At 43.6% G+C, this 17,469-nt stretch overlaps 5 protein-coding genes across 5 annotated transcripts in view; 2 read left to right on the top strand and 3 right to left on the bottom strand.

Annotated features, from left to right (window-relative positions):
• Positions 1-1,784, top strand: part of SARC_06934 (hypothetical protein) — a gene marked incomplete at both ends in the record, with an annotated part of 6,945 nt that extends 5,161 nt beyond the window's left edge. Inside the window, 4 exons of the mRNA XM_014299140.1 lie at positions 450-584; positions 889-1,075; positions 1,290-1,489; positions 1,689-1,784. Coding sequence (XP_014154615.1) covers positions 450-584; positions 889-1,075; positions 1,290-1,489; positions 1,689-1,784 — 618 coding nt within the window. The remainder of the gene's footprint in view (positions 1-449; positions 585-888; positions 1,076-1,289; positions 1,490-1,688) is intronic.
• Positions 1,785-5,086: 3,302 nt separating this feature from the next.
• On the bottom strand, positions 5,087-5,529 carry SARC_06933 (hypothetical protein; the record flags this gene model as incomplete). Its single annotated transcript, XM_014299139.1, has 1 exon — positions 5,087-5,529. A coding segment is annotated over exon 1 (344 nt), but the record flags the coding sequence as incomplete, so codon positions are not given.
• A 3,713-nt stretch (positions 5,530-9,242) lies between these two features.
• On the bottom strand, positions 9,243-11,017 carry SARC_06932 (hypothetical protein; the record flags this gene model as incomplete). The annotated part of the gene is made up of 5 exons (XM_014299138.1): positions 9,243-9,360; positions 9,563-9,808; positions 9,971-10,031; positions 10,263-10,308; positions 10,649-11,017. The coding sequence occupies 5 exons, from the start codon at positions 11,015-11,017 to the stop codon at positions 9,243-9,245; spliced, it is 840 nt and encodes a 279-aa protein (XP_014154613.1).
• Positions 11,018-12,253: 1,236 nt separating this feature from the next.
• SARC_06931 (hypothetical protein) lies at positions 12,254-14,802 on the top strand (the record flags this gene model as incomplete). Its single annotated transcript, XM_014299137.1, has 5 exons — positions 12,254-12,805; positions 13,021-13,163; positions 13,446-14,230; positions 14,341-14,514; positions 14,741-14,802. 5 exons carry the CDS (start codon positions 12,254-12,256, stop codon positions 14,800-14,802), a joined length of 1,716 nt encoding a protein of 571 aa, XP_014154612.1.
• Positions 14,803-14,812: 10 nt separating this feature from the next.
• Positions 14,813-16,806, bottom strand: SARC_06930 (hypothetical protein; the record flags this gene model as incomplete). The annotated part of the gene is made up of 2 exons (XM_014299136.1): positions 14,813-16,194; positions 16,491-16,806. Coding segments are annotated over 2 exons (1,547 nt in total), but the record flags the coding sequence as incomplete, so codon positions are not given.
• Positions 16,807-17,469: the final 663 nt, after the last annotated feature.

The following is a 17,469-nucleotide window of genomic DNA, read 5'->3' as shown; positions in this document are numbered from 1 at the left end:
ATTATTATATTATTATACTATTATATTACATGCATACATATATATATATTATATATATATATATATATATCTACTTGTATATATTCATATATATATACATACAAGTATGTATGTACATTTACGTATATACGTTTGGGTTAATATATTACCTTTACTATGGTGTTGAAGGAGTTTGACTCTGAATTGTTGTAGCTATCATTTATGTCTAGGTAGCAGAACATGTTGGAAATATGTGAGGTATGTACTTCATTGCTGCGTATTTTTTTGCTATAGATTATACGCACTTTACTGTTGTACAATCTTGAACGAGATGCACTCATTTAGAGTCTGTTATGTTGGGTGACTATGTCTTCTTGTTCCCAGCTGCAAATACATAGGTCAGACTGGACTTCTAACCAGATTGTCACTGACCATCGCCCTGACCAGATATTCTGCCGCTCTTCTTAGAGGACAACGAGACACACAATCAACTCATTTTGCTGGATTGTGCGAAATTAGACCCCGAGAGTTTCAAACAAATAGGATACAACTGCCCGCAGTTGATCAAGCTCCACCTGGGCGAGTGCGGCCAGTTACAAGATGAGGTGAGTGATAATTTATATTAGTAGCCACTCATGAGATCGGGTGCGGATGCGTTGATCTGTGCACAATCAAATGTTTATATAACTGGCTACTTATCAGAATGGAAGGTTAGTTCTGGTTCCATCGCCATTCGCGTTCAGGCACTCACAGACAATGTGATGGTGGGCATAGTATCACATGTGTCACGCCAGTATGCATATCCGGTTCATTTCCCACATCGCTGAGCTCCTTACCTCCAGCCTCCATGTCACCGGAGGGTTGGAGTTTCTTGGTTTGTGCACTGATCTGATTCATCCGTCTCTATAGGCTCTTTCTGTTATAAGCGAGGCGTGCCCGGACATCACTAGTCTGCTTCTACACGGTTCATATCTGGTGACAGATCAAATATACTCAGACTTTCTCGAGTCACACACAAAACTTGTTGAATTTGATGTGTCTTGGTCAGCGAAATTGGGCGAGGCTACCTTGAAAACGATGGGATTCCTGTGCAGAGGTATGTTTACTGTATTAGCCGAATTACATACCCATCGTGCCTGCGAGTTGTGGTAGTAGGGGTTTTTTTTGCGCGGGAGTGCATTCACTGTAAATTGACTTTGAGAAACCTTTGTGCATATTTTATGGAGCAATTATGGTGGATAGAAGCGCTCATATACACCAATACTCTCAATGAACTTTTTCTCTCTCACCTCACTTCCCTCTCGCCACAGAAATAGAAACGTTAACGCTGAATCATATGTCACGAGTGGACGACGACGCACTCAAGCACCTGGAAACTCTGACCAGTCTGAAGCATCTCGGCCTTACCTACTTGGATGGCGTTACAGACGAGGGCATGGCGCATTTGCTCCGGTCAGTGGGTGCCAATCTACTCACCTTGGACATATCTGGCAACCCTCAGCTAACAGAGGTGAGGGGCTCCTGAGCGCTAGTTTGTGTGTGTGTGTGTGTGTGTATATGTTTGGTTGTTTGAGGAGCATGCATATCCCTCACAGCTTCAGCGCTGGTGTGTTCACACACACGACTCGGTAGATAGCGTTTGAGTCTTGCGAGCTTTGAAATCATCGCCTGTATATTCTCACCCCGACTGACTTTCCTCATCTGCATAGATCACCTTCAAAGCAATTGCCGACCGCTGTTCGGCGCTGACGACTCTGGTTATGAACGACAATGTGGCTCTCACAGACTTCCACATAACGAGGTAGGCATGGCCATAGCCCACGGCATGTGAGCTATGCAAAATATGAGGCTGTCGGCGTGTATAATGAGATCGCTCACGTGCTTGGTAGAGTGGCTGTGTGCGCTTCTCTGCCCCAGACGTATGGTTTCTTTGTGTCTGCACGGTCGTACGCTGACCAGTGCATCATACAGTCTAGTGGCAGGGGTGTTTGGTTGGGGGATGGGGGGTGGGGTAGGAATATCTACACTGGACCTTGCATGACCGTAGTCGCGTGGATGGCCCCTATTGAATCTCTTCTGCCAACAGCGCTTGTGCAGTATCGTGGAGACTGATTCTACCTACCCTGTCACAAGTGCAGCAAGTCATCGAGTGGCATTGATCTGTTTTGTTGGTGTTGGGCTTGTCCCTGTTAGACAAGCTGCGGGATGAAGTTGTTTTCTCACGGCGAGTGGACTGACGTGCGTGTGCGTATGCGCATGCGTTTTTGTGTGAATATTGGCCTTGTTACGGATGTGCAATGACGTGTGCAAAAGGTAGCGCTGCGAACACATCGACACACACACGAACATGCAACTATCAGCACCTATTCGTAACGCTGTACACATCCCTCACAAGCACGCTCTCCCTTTTTCTGGAACTAACACATTGCACTCGTCCTTACAATCGGACTTGCAGTTTTATTGACAAGTGTAAACTTATTGAGCGATTGGAGATAGGCGGCTCTCGAGACGTCACCAATGAAGCTGTGGCACTCATCATCAACGGTATGCAATTGCTATACAGTTTACAGTACTATATCCATACCAGTCTAGTGCATATATATGGAGAGCCTATAATGCTGCTATATGTGGAATCGTTCGTCTGTTGTGGGTGCTTGCGAAACCATTCCGGATGGCCTGGTATATATAGATAGTACGAGAGTCCTAAAAAAATATCATGGGGAGTTGCAGTCGCGGACCGATGCTTGCGGGCAACACACTTTCAAGACTCAGATTCAAGGCAACGGAAGGGTCATTACCAATAGATTCTTTGCATCCACTCCGTAACTTCTTGTGGTGAAAACCAGTTTGAAGTAGGGCACACTAGCGAGCTTCGCATTACAGGAATAGCGGGTGCCTCACTAGTGATCCTAAGGTGTTCTCGTGTGTCGTTCCTCGTTCGTGGTTTCAAAAGTTCTGCAGAAGAAAAATCCTGCAGAAGTCTGTAGGCAGAAGGTTGGTCACGCACGGCTATATCGATACATAATCGTCAGATTGGCTTAGCTGGCTCTGCAGTGAGCGTGTGGCGGTGCAATGGTTGCAAAATCATATGATAGGAAAATCTTCATACTTGTTTCAGTAGTGGATCCCTTGGCTAAGCGACGATTTGCAGTCTCTGTCTAATGCAGTCTCTTTTGTGAACTTGTCCTTGTCATCGTTCGTTGTCCATGCCACGTTGCCTTCGAGAGTTCTCTCTAGGGTGGTGAGCTCAGAAGAATCGTGTATGTATGTATTTGTTTCGCTTCTTCTGACCGGTTCTGGACCAGAGCTGTATCACCTCAAATAACAACGTTGGAAGAAATCACGTTTCCTAATATGTTCACATCGATACTGTTGTCTTCATCACACACAGCATACGGAACACAACTGCACACTCTCAATCTCAAAGGACTAGACCTGATCGACGAAGCGGTGTTCAGGCTCTTGATCGACACCTGCCGAAACACCCTTCTCAAACTCAACCTGTCATGGTGCCGTGCGGTCAACGATGATGTAAGTCGGTTGGTGAGAACGAATGGGTATATATTTGTACTGTATACGTACTATACGTACCGAAGAATGGACATGTGCATAATATTTTGGTTTGTAAACGCGCATTTGAAATCCCATTACTATCAGCCACGTTGTTGTCAGCGATAGTTTGACCCTATGCCTTCTCAGCACTTGTTCGTTTGCTTTTTTTACAACACTTATCAAGTCTCCAGTGTATTAGTTTGGTGGTTTAGTGAATTATACATTTGTGTAATATGTATTTTGAGTGGTGGTTATGCAAGTGCGCATACTGTATCGAATATTGAAAATCTGTGTGTGTCGTTCCCACAAGCCGGGGTAGCGCAGATCGTGTGCGCCATAGTTATTGCAATAGGGAATTGTGTATCTGTACTATAATTTATGTCTATATTTCATCTATATGATATCCATATCTATATCTAATCTATATCTTTATCTATATATATATTTATATAAATATATATATAAATAGCTATAACTGTAACTATCAATATCCATAGATATCCGAAGATAGTGACGAAGAACGTGTACGTCCATTCTGACGCATCTTCTTCCTGTTTGCACAATGCGAATGCTGTATTAGATCATGGATCACCTACTGAGCTCCGCCAAGCGGCTGACAAAGCTACAAATATGGGGCTGCCATAAGGTCACTGAGATGTCATACAGTAAAGCCGGACGGCAATTACAGCTTCTGGGAGCTATGCGTTTATAACAGCAGCCGTGCGCGGCGGTACCTTCGGTTCTGATTATGGCGTGACAGTTAATGAATAATTCCCGCGAGTATTCAATCAGGTATTGAATAGTTGGTCTGATGCCGTATGCTATGACCCAGGCACGGAAGTCGGGGACTATCCCTAGGCAGGAGGTCCTAAAGGGGCTAAATACGAAAGGGTACCTGAGTATCATCGCGAAATGTCTTAGTCTCACGCCTCCCGGTATGGGAATGATTCACGTTATGAGACTTTAGCTAGAGAACCCTTTTTTAGTTGCCGTACACACGCCGATCCACACAGTCAAGCCATTCCTGGTGCAACTACAATCGTGTTTTATCGCCTTCAAAAGCTCGACAACGAATTAGCTTACTACATTCTCATTATCTCGACAAGATCCAGTCGGAGAAACGATCACAATCTCTGTGATCGATATATAAATTGTTTTTTTATTATCATCGCGTTTCTTGATCACTACCAGTTTGGACCTATTATAAATATATATATATATATATAACCCTATATATAACCATATATATATATATATGTATATATTGATTCGTTAAAGGAGCGGCGTAGAAACTGAATGAAAGCTTTAATTACATATCTAGTTGTATCGATATAACACAACACAACACATTTCCTTGTATGTGTACCTGCTAGCAATTACATCGGCCATGCTGTCGTCATACTTCCCATCAGTGCAATGCACGAGACGCGTGAACTGGCTCAAATTGCCACAAGTTCTCGGCTCCTGGAGTGAAGGACTGGTGGTGGGCTTAGGTGTATAGCTATCAACCACACTGTCTACCACAACATCGACTACTTCTACTGAAGTTTCTTCTACCGACGCTTGGGTGATTTCAGCTGGTGCTTGGATGAATTCTGCTTCTGGAACAGTCGAGCTCGGGGTAGCTGGGCTGATATAGGTGGTCGTCTCATCACCAGAATCAGCTTTACAACAGAAAGAAGAAGTACACTTGTGTAGATCTCCACAATTGTGCGAATATTTACAGCAAAGTTTTTGCTCTTGGAATCCACTGCAGGTAGGATGATCTGAACGGCCAACATATTTCTCTTCGCACGAAATTTCTTGCTCGTAGAGGTTGTGCCACCTTGTGCACTTTATACCCACAGCCACTGCCCATTGAAAGCATTCCTTCTGTTTCACTAAAACAGATCTCGGCATGATTGTACCACTTAATCAATTTTTGTTCAAACAAGTATAGTTCACCTGTACAAGGACCCAGAACTGGCCACGGTGTTGCATCACTGTCATCAATTGTGACACAAAGCCCATCTAAAGTTCGTAATTCTGATTCTTGTCCGAAGACGGGTGTGGCTGTAAACACCGCCGGTTCTTCGTTTGAGGTCCACCAGCCCAAGTTGCCGGCAGCATCACGTGGAAGAGCAATACCATTCTCATTTACAAGCATTTCATTCTCAGCCACGACGGATGCCGCACTGAAAGTGACTACTGCGACAGCGCTTCTTACAAGCAAACTCATTTCTATATAAATTTATTTATTGGATGTTTTGTTTTGAAAGTTGTATAGGTTGGCTTTTGGTTTATATATTACTAAAAATATTGGGCTGGACTGCACTACTGTTGAGTGTAACCGTCAGTGCGGGGCTGCGGACCTTGCGGGCCCTACAGGTAACAAGCCGTTCGGATTGCAGACTGCTATAGAATAAAAAACAATCACCAACATATATGTCAATATGACATATTTACATATTTACGTCACGGCGTCACCTCTGGGTCCCTGGGAATTTAGGAGTAGAAAATAGAATAGTATAGCGAAGAGCAGTGAGTAGATTCAGATTCGGTTCAAATGACAATTATAAAATAGAAATAGTCAATAACTCATTCTACTCTGGAAATATATATATTTAATTTTGACAAATTACTAATTAAATATTAAATTAGGGTTTTTACTTATTTTTATGTATTTATATCTTATTTGTTATGCTTCGGTTTTTTATAATATAGATATAAAAACAAATTCTTAAAAAAATACTTATAAGTGTGAACAATTGAACATTGAACAACTGTGAAATATGTAAATTTATTTTTTTGACAAAAAGTTAAATATTTATATATCATACATATTACACTCAGTCATACAGTCACTGTCACTCACCGCGGGCGGGCACTGAGTGGGCATCCGACCACGACGACATCACCCTGCCAGAATGTCGCACGACACGTCGTACATGTCGTTTGGTTTTACGTCGGCCCGACTGTCGCCGACATCGGACCCCCCCCACACAAGAGTACTATTCTCAAGGTACTGATGACTGAATTTATATACGAAACTCTTTAGTTTAGAAGTCTTACTGAGGTGTCATACATGTCTGAGAATTTTGTTTTGTATGAAAAACAATATGTCGGCAAATATAGTACAGACGACACCATAAATACGACTCAGTGCTCACTACTCACTGTTCATAGTCGCCTATCATTTAACTGAGCTGGTAAACGACATTACGACATGTTTTTTGCCTACGTATGGCGACACGTCGCGACGGTCGTTTACATGTTTTTTTTAGGCGATATGTCGCGACATTGGGTTCGCGACATGTCTTGTGGCCGACTCAAGATTGAAGAGATTAGACCCTCTGAATCATCAATATCTGAAAATATCGCCAATCATCACGGAACCTTTCATCGATTACCAATGGATGAACATGAATATTTTGAAAATTTCCGACTGTAACTTGTCCAGTATGTATATCTAAACGACATACGACATACTTCTGACGACACGTCGCGACGGTCGTTTACATGTGTTTTCAGACGACATGTCGCGACCTCATATCTATGATACATACCAGCCCACTGAGCCCAAGTGATCAGTGAGTCTCAGACTCTCAGTCCACAGTCCACACTCTACACTCTACTGTTCGCCGTTCGGGTTCCACAGTCCACACTCCACAGACTCACTCCACAGGACCACAGTCCACACTCGTCTCCACACTCTCCAGTCTCCACTGGTCCACACTCCAGACTCCATACTCGGGGACTCCAGAGTCAATGTGGAATCCAGATTCCAGGTCCCAGGATCCTTCATTTAATCATTTTAGCTATGTACACAGTTTGTACACACATATGTTCTTTGGCCTTGCCCTATGTATTATGATTAGGCTATTCAGTATTCATTTCACAGATACATACTATTTGGTATTTGCCCTTTGGAATGAAATTGCACCGAATTTGAAATATTGGATCACCATCAGTTTGAAACGTTTTTAATCCGCTACGCTTGACACATTCGTTAAGAAGGGATTTGTTATATATATATTATATATATATATATATATAATATAATTACAGCCAGGTCAAGATGCCGAATGAAAGTTCCCTTACATCTTCAGTCACGCGGCTGGGGCAATTGTGGAGAGTATTGGTGAAGGTGTCACCTCAGTCAAGGTTGGCGATCACATTATTCCTTACCCCCCAGTGCAATGAAGGCGTATGTTTCAGATTACAAATCAGCCTCTTTCATCTTATTTGTACAATGCATTGTACTATCTTTTTGCCTGTGTATGCATCTGTCTTCTATATCGGAGCTGCTATTGTCTACAAGTACTTTCTAGATGCACGAGACTGTTTGCTTTTCGTCGCATGATTTTTATTTATTGTTCCTGAGACACTAGTTAAGTTAGAGAGTAAATAGCCGATGAAACTGTACCGAATACACTCGAGGCTTTGTTCGCCCGGCTGCTAACATTTCCCCCCAAAAAAGTAGGAGGCAGGCGCCTATACTCTATTTAGATATACCCTACTTCAATCCAGTTCCTACCAAACCAGATATATTTTATCCAAGAAAAAAAACCGAAAATTGGGTTTGGGTCCCAAAACCCTAACATTAATTTCGGGCCTATACCAAATTCAATAGTAAAATTTTAGTAGAGTATAAAGCCGAATCATCAAAAAAAGCAGGCAACAGCAGAAACAAAAATCGACTTGGAACCGCCTGACGTATTTACAAAAAGGTTTTAACTGTTGGGTGGTCAAGGTTGATTTTTTCACCGAGGCCTTTATTCACCTGGCCATGTTATATGTATATATTCATTCGGAGGCTTTGTCCACATATGAATACGTATCTATTGGTTACCTTCATTTGATGCCAATGTTGGCCACAATTCCAAAGTGATCAGATGGGAACACTCCACAAGGCAACCTGGCAGTGTAAGTGTTGCGAAACGAAATCGTTAGATATGTAAATAGGTAACAATATATTTAATAGATACGAGCACAACTAGACATAAGAAGCTACTGCTTGTACGGTCATACCTCTTTTTACCGACTAGGTGGAAGTTAGAGGCAGAGCTCGCTAGCTCACTATATAGGGATTAAAACAGAATGTGATGTTAGGAAGGTGAAAAACTTTGAACTACCCTCGACATTTTGGAATATTATAGGGTAGCAGGAAAAAAACCCCTGCTACATTTCTAATTACCTCAAATTCTGTCCTTCGCTGACGAAAATTTATCGAATTGAAAATGCGGGGCATATAGACAACTCGGGTCCGCTGCATATAAACGAGTAGAGAGAGTTTCTCCTTCAGACAATGTACATCATTTAAGAAGAATGAAACTGTTGCGAAGAATCTCGAAAATGCGCTGACTAAGGCCAATATTGACACAACTTACTAGGAAGGTTGTCATTCAATTTCAGATCTCAGGTGTATTTTGCACCTAGAGGGCTTCCGGCTAATGCCCAGGCGTCTGCGACTGTCTGCGATCAAAGATGGGTGGCATAAGATTCGAAAGCCCTATATGTACCCCAACAACAACTTACCTCAATTCGAGACCTACACGCAATGATTCATTATAAACATTCCATTTGACTGTCCTTTTCCGCCAGCTTGCTTCCTCAGGCTAACACTTTGGTTTGCTTAAGCTGTTTAGATACGACCGAATCATTAGCTGGATACTTGAAAAATTGAATAGCAGATGGATAAATTATGCTAGAATTGAAGCGTTATAAGCGAGTCACTTCACCTCTTTTACTCTGATATTTGTATCGCCTCCAAATATACTCGGAATACTCAGTGTGTCCATATGATTGAAGACCCAGTCCATTTGTTTGACGCGTTCGCCAGAGTTTTTCCTGCGATAAAAGAAAATACAATACATGTCGGCAACGAGAAAACCGGTTGTATTCGTGGATACTTTTGCATAAATTGCCGAAAGAGGAGCAAAAAGACTCCGAATTCCGAAAGAGACGTTTCAAAAGGTATTTTTAGAGGACGTTCGAAATTTAGAGGGAAAATATTGTACATACAGAGAGGCGACAAATGTATACAACTTACGCCAGACTCTCTAAATGGCTTGTCATCAATATTGCTACACTGCCAGTGGGAGTTGTTATATCCACGGCCAGCACGTGCCTACCCATGCACGACCCAGGAAATTTGTATAAGCACTTGGATTGCTCCCGGACTTTCAGCGTAGCCGTATTGATTACAATTGCATTGAAACAACCACCCTGAATCTTCAAATATGTTGTCACGAGTTTGGGATCTAAAAGGAACCTGTAGTTTGTCTTCTTCAAAGCACTGTGAAGTCGAGAAGTGATGGTCAAGAGGTGCCTCTTCAGTCATCATTCAGAAGATGGCCGAGAAACTGTGCCAGCAATCAGAAAGCAGCAATAAGCTACGATCATCACGCAAATGGAAATTAATGAGATGCACTTCCAGCTCATTTATATTCGCACTTACGTTTCTAAAGCATCCAGAGAAGGTTTAGTCAATTCTTGTAAGAGTGCAGCATCCAACTTTTCTGTATTTGGGAGAGGTTGATCATGTTATAGCATGCACGCTAATGGTATATGTACAAATAAGTAAATACAAACAATCAACTACGCTCATAGAACGAGCTTCCGCACTCGTTTCTATTTCGAATTGAAAACCAAGGCTTGCCGTGTTGGATGATGCCTGCAATTGCCCTCATACGGTCGACGACATGTGGCGCATCTTTATCGACGTGGTATGAGAGAATTTTCAGATCAACCGCCTGCGTTGAGACATTCTTTCACAAGTTTAAAATGCTTGTCGTCCTGGAGAACAGGCAACCAGGAAAAGCTAAATAGAGAACCAGGAAAAAAGTTCAAAAATATCTCTATCGATATATCTTTGCGGCCTGACCAAATTTGACAGAAATATACTGATGAATCTGTACATATATGATCTAGGCAAATGTAAAGAATACACACCAACCTACGAAAACCGAGTCATAGTTGTGACTTGATACCCCGGAAAACACATAGAAGACTATATAGTCGATATCGATGTATCTTTATAAATACAAACCTATAAACCGTATCCAAAAATAAACATGCATGTATATATAATAATTTGCAATCAACACGGCGAAATGAAGACTACGACATGACAGACCTTGAAGCTATAAGCATTGCATGGTACTGGTGTCGTTAACGTTCTCGCCCATATCAGCTCGTGCGTGCCGGCATAGGATTGGGCGACTTCTTTGTTGTTATCCATAGTGGCCTGATTTGTGGCCAGTTCCGTATCACTCCCGTGATCTCTTTGCTTCTCCATACTAGCACTATTCGGACTCACTGCCAATGATTGTTTCGTACTATCTCTAATGTCCGTATCCCAATATTCTACCTCAATGCTTGCGGTGCCAGGCCTTTTACTAATACTAGCATGATAATTGGTCGTAGCTTTGACTGTTAAATGGACAATATTATCTTTTGTACCCTCGTCCGAACTATCAATAGCGCAATTTGTGCCACTCTCCATTTCCACGATCTTTACTACTGTTATGTTTGTACTGCTAGTACGGTCTGCCTTTTGCTTGTGTCTTGCTTTGTCAACTTCCGTGCTCCCTTCCCCGGGCTATTCCTCATTCATCTCCGTCACATTTTCTTTCTCTGTTGTGCTGAGAGATTGGTTTTTGGTATCGACAATACTGTCTGCCAACGTACTCGTCGAAGTTGCAGTGGCAAAGCGGGCAAGATCGGCTAAAACTACTCCATCGCCTGCACGCGACATCTGTACATAAATTTGATGAATATCTCTAGATGTAATATGTACTATTTAAAAATTACGGTAGAAAACGGTGATAAATGAAAATAAACAGAGCTGATCAGCTGACAAAGGTATTTAAGCACCTCTGAGACTAGTCTATGATCTAAAACCTCACTGGTCTCGTGCACGCAGAAGATAACGTTTGACAGTTAAAATCTCGACGGTTAGGATACCTATGCACGTTAAAAATGATCCTTATGCAGTTATCGTTGACTTGCTTCGATAAACTACCACTGCACTACTGTTAGAAGTATCGTACATATGTAGAGTACGATGCTCACTTTATATAGCGTTGCGTCCATCGCGTTGCATCAAAGTATTTCATGTCTGTTTCAGTTTGGTTGTGCTTGAAAGTACTTCGAAAACCGTTCAAAACCGCATCGGCAATCCTGTGGTGTCAAGCGGATTTTTGAAAATGTTATGACATATCACTGCTGGAATATATATACTGCGTTGCATATCATTCTATCATTTGTAGCGAATGTTACAGATAATTTACTCATGAAGTTGTTTCGTTGCTCCTGGCTTTATTTTATTCAGGTGGCGCAGTTATAATCTCGCTTCAGAACGACCCATTTGCATATATAAATGTCAACACTACATGTCGTATATCTGGTGCTTCGGGTCCGAGCACATGAACTGGCACAAGACCCATAAATATTCTGATCGTTCTGCAGATAGAAATGTATAAAATAACTAGGGTGGAAATTTGTTTTTAAAACGATCTGTTGATCTCTATCAGACTTCCAAATTTTGTGCAAACGGCCCAGGTGATCATAGCATGATACGTGAGCGCGATTTGAAAAATAAGACCCGCGTATGCGCGAGTTACAATGCGGATACTTTTATATAAGGCGATTGCAAGATTATATATAACTGACCCGTTGCTGCCGACTTTTTCACACTTAGTTCTAGGATACACAAATATTGTTAACTAGATGTTTAAGAATGCTATCATCTCTTCCAGCCTCTACTGTAGTTTCAATCGACTTCGGCACCACGTATTCAGGTATAGCTTATAGCTTCGTGGGAAGTCATGGGTCCGTCATCAACATAGGAGCCCCGGGGGAAACGCATAGCTCCAAAACGGTGACCTCTGTCGTTACTGATAGCGGCGGTAAATTAGTATCTTTCGGCAGGGTGGCCGAAGATGAGTACTTTCGAAACAAGAATGGAGCTCATTACTTGTTCAAAGAGTTCAAGATGGCGCTTTTCGAAGCTAAAGTAGGAATTGTGCCAGAAGTCACGTCCATAGATGGGCGGCTGCGTCTACCTGTTACTACTGTGATTGCTGCTTCCCTGGAGGCACTGAAAAATTACGCACTCAAAAAAATAATGAAAGAGAGCACCCTCCTAATCCGCGCAATAGATATACAGTGGGTCGTTACAATCCCAGCTATCTGGACAGCGACAGCGAAACATGTTATGCGGGCGACTGCGAAGACTGCAGGACTTATTGAGGACATCTCTTCCGACCGATTGATTTTCGCGTTAGAACCGGTAGGTCTGCTGATGGTATCAAGGGAGGCGGCGTGCAAACTAGTCGTCTATTGTTTGTTAGAATAGAACTTTGAAGTAGCTGGACTTGAACAGAAAGTGTAAAATGTATATATGTTAAGTGGTGAATCTATGCTACATCCTACCAGCGCATTCTGTGTGAACCCGAGCGGAACATTGCACTGAATTCATAGTTATTAGCCTTTCAAATAATACAGGAGGCAGCAACGCTATCCGAGGTTGACACTTCAACCCCGCATGGGTTGAAAGCGAACGACAAACTGGTGGTTTTAGATTGTGGTGGTGGCACCATCGACACTACGTGCTACTTGATACAGACAATCAGCCCCACACTAGAAGTGTAGGTTTGTTCTGTTTCGTGCATGCTCATCGTGTATTGAATTGTTCTATTTCCACTTCAACTACACCGCATAAACTTTTTATTTCCCCATCCAACTTCATCACGAAGCGTATGCTCACACGATTGAATGACAACACCTCGATACTGAAGCGTAATCGACGTCTTCTACACGTGTTTGTGTTCATAATTAGGCGAGTGCAAATCTCTGGGCAAGATAGAGGCATAAAGAGGGCAAATCAAGACTGCAACATACTAACACTCGCTATTCTCATTCGCGTCTAGATCTGAACTCGTCGCACCTTCTGGATGCCCGTATGGAGGAGCTTGTATAGACGCACGCATAGTCGATTTTATCAAAGAATTGATTGGCGCAGCGCGATACAAACACTTTGCCCAGTGCAACCCTGCAGCCAATCATGATTTGTTGTCCTTAATCAGCAGCATGAAAGAATCATATCAAATGGGATCCACCGCACAGATCAACGTCACACCTTTATTCGAAGACAAAGACCTGGCAAGCATATCAATCAAAGAATTAGCTGCATCGTATACATCGAAACACCCAACCACCTCCGTCACAGCAGTTGGGCATTCGCGCCTTAGACTTTCCAAGGAACTCATGTGCGCTCTCTACGAACCAGTGATAAAGAACATTACAAGCCACATGAACCAGCTGCTCCGTGTGCCAGAGTTAGCGGGTGCATCTAAAGTTCTACTGGTCGGCGGCTTTTCGTTGTTTACGCCGCTGCGCGCCGCCGTGAAGGATCAGATAAACTCTTCCCTACAGTTGATTGTACCCAAAAGACCTCGCGAGGCGGTGGTGCGCGGCGCCGTGCTGTTCGGTCTAAATCCAAAGGCGAATATCAAGACGCGGGTCAGTGCATACACGTACGGACTGGAGCACTCGGAATTCGACGACCTAGCAAAGCACGACAAGAGTAGGCACGTATACGACCCGTCGCTCGGACAGTACGTCGTGGATGAGGTTTTCCACGAATATGTGAAGCAAGGCCAGAAGATCCCGGTGGACCATCAAATCACGGAAACGTACTACCCCGTACACAAGGGTGAGTTCTCTTGTAGTAAATTTATCCTGTTTCTTTGCGGTCAGATGTTCTCTGTTGATATCTTGAGCTCGAAATAACAACAATTTTGGTATTTCTTTTGGACCCATTAGGCCAGCGGACCATCAAATCGGAGATTTTCTCCGGACAGTGCACCACCCCTCCATTGTACATTGATGATCCTGCATTGACTAAATTGGGCGTGTTTAGCGTGCCATGCGATCCTTCGCTCAACCCCGATGACAATGAATGCACCGTAACGTTTCAATTCGGTCTGACAGAAATCGGTAAGTGTCTGATTCCATCGCGAGACTGATTGGTCAATCTTGTAGCAACACACACACCGAGTAACAATGCGGTTTGACAACCGGTGCCTATGTCTGTGTATATGTATAATTGCTGTCTGGCATGCATGCACAAGAGTACTTTAGGGTTTGGGTTCAAGTCTCTCGTGTCCGGTGGTATCACCTTTGAGAACTGTGTCAGGACCGCTCGTCTGTATTTTCTCTGCAGTCATTAAGGCGCGCAATGTTAGAACGGGGCAGGAAGTCAACTTGGCCATCGACAACGAGTGAATTGTGGTGCGCACTTCGGACCTATGAAAGTCTTCACCTTACAACTTGCTCTCGTTGTGAATTCTGTGGATATGGCACCTACCTACCCCATCCCGTTCCACTTTTGTGCGGGGAATGAATCGTTGCTGATACATGGGCACAACTAATAAATGGATTTCCTTTCAATATGGTACATTTCCAGCGTCGTTTGCGGACCACACACCGAGCTTCTCTACTAGCAGACACTGTCTGGCAATATGGCCAGGCAGCAAACAAGCATGACAATGATCATGATCATATACGCACTCCTCCTCACACCCTGGCATCTGCGTAGCTTCCTGATATTGTTTGCAACCACTTTCGGAATAGTTGTGAAACCTACAAATATAAACAGCCCCAGAACTCTTACTCACACCAAAATTTAAACTCTTTGGACTTAGTCGTTGGTGGTACATGTTCGCGGCGAAGGGTACAGTACTACTCTTTCCCACGCTGTCTTTGATAGCCATTGCACGTAGCCTCTCGCGAGTGCAGAGTGCGCTCCACCAGAGAGAACAATTCGGCATCCACGCAGTCCCCACGCCCAGTCCTACGGACGAGTGAGTAGGGGCCGGCACCATCTCAGGCATGCCGTTTGGCTTCGTCTGTTTCTGTGATGCATGCATACGGGTTTCTGAATCTTGCCCAGCACTCGCCATACCAGGCCCACACTTATCTGGACCAGAAGAGCTGTTGATTTCGCCTTCGTCTCTCGTGACCCTCAGGCCAACACCTAGTTGTGCATACATCTCGCCACACAGCGCCTCACTCTTCACCACCACCACCTCACACGTGTCCTTAGCGTATCGCTCCAGAAACGCCAGCAATTCAACTACAGAGTGCACATCGCGGTTGCCACCGATATCGACAAATATCACACCTATGTCTGCCGGACTGTTGATGCCGTGGATGTTGGTATCTTGGGCCCTAGTGTCTGGTACATCTGTTGAAATCTGTACAGCCGTGCTAGGAACCGTATCGCGTTCCTTCACACTCAGTTCGTTCGTGCCAGTGCTCATAGCTGCCTCAGGAGTAGTGGGCAAACCACAACTCCCTGGAAGAGTTTCGCGTTGTTTACAGGCCAATTTCGGACTACGGGTCTGCTTGCTATGCCCAAGACCAGATTTGGGATTAAGCATATCCAGCAAACACGCCCGATCGGCAAACACATCGAAGCAATGGTACGTTGTATTGTGCGACTGCGCACCCACACCCGCGGCCATGTCGCTGTTACACTTTGCAATGCAATCCGTTGAGATATCTATAGCCGTGAGCTGGCCACAGTTTCGGCTGAGTATCGCGGACGCCTTACCGGTGGAACACCCAACCTCCAGCACATGTTCACCAGAATGCGGTATCGTACGGGCGAGGTGTCTGCCAGAGGGAATGAAGGGTAAAGATAGTGTGAGCGGTGGCTGGCGATAGAGTCTGATTAAAAGGAAAAGGGCCCGAAGAAGACAGTGCCACTGTACTATACAGCAATAGCTGTAGGTACGAACAACACAGAAACACATATCAGATTGAAACGCCCTGAAGGCACAAACTTCGAGTCCAGACATAGATATGCTTTTGTGGATTCTATTTCTAGGGAACTCCAGTGTCAACAAGAGACAGGCCAGACAATCTCATCGAATGTACTGTAACTGGACCACACTATTTTCCACACATACCGATACTCCGTCGTACTATAGCACACCACCACCTCAAGCGCACCGCGAACGCTATTTAAAGGGTCCCTACGTTGGTAGCACACCCTCAGCTTACTCAGCAACTCATCGGAACAATGTTGGTTGTGCAGAAACTCAACTGATACTCTCTCGCCTTTTTTAACAGCGAGTGCGCCCGCATCTTTGCTTTGGTTCGTGCTTTGATTTTTGTCCGCGTCAGTGTCATTGCACGTGGCCGGTATTGGAGCGTGCCCTTCAGACAGCACAACGGCACGCCCCAAGTGTTTGTCCGAGCGCAGAGTCTTGAAGACGAAGTCACCTGACTGCGCACAGCCAATGTTAAGAGTTGTACAATAAACATATTGTAGATGTATCACGTGTGTGAAATAAACGCATATAGGTAGTCACATCCATAAATATGCATATATATATATTGGATGCCTAAACGCACCACAGAGGATTGAGCGTGAGCAGGATACGGTCACATATTTGCTGTAGTGTGTAAGTTCAACCCAGGTAGGCTTCAACGGTAATTCTAGATTCAACGATCGCGGACGTAATTTTCGTAGCGAAAGTCAGACAGGAATATACGACTTTGGGCATACAAGGCGTTAGGCTTCCATGAGAAGTAATATAGAGAATGAGACAAACCTAATCTACAGATATTTGTAAAACATACATAAAATAGTAACGCATATGAGCATATACGATTGTACCAAGGATACAGTATTTACAAACGTCAATATTTTTATTTAATAAAAAATCGCGACCCGTAAATCACATAACTATGCATTAACTTAACCAAACACGCAGAGGTTCCTATTTTGTAGATGTACTGGCATCCAACTAAATAGAAATACACACACACACAAACACACACACACACATATATATATATACGTGCATGCATACACACACACACACACAAACACACACCCACACACACACATATATATATACGTGCATACATACACACACACAC

Source organism: Sphaeroforma arctica (assembly GCF_001186125.1).
Source record: "Sphaeroforma arctica JP610 unplaced genomic scaffold supercont1.521, whole genome shotgun sequence".
NCBI classification, from domain to species: Eukaryota; class Ichthyosporea; order Ichthyophonida; genus Sphaeroforma; species Sphaeroforma arctica.
Note: the sequence above shows the minus strand (reverse complement) of the source record. Positions and strands in the feature narration are given on the sequence as shown.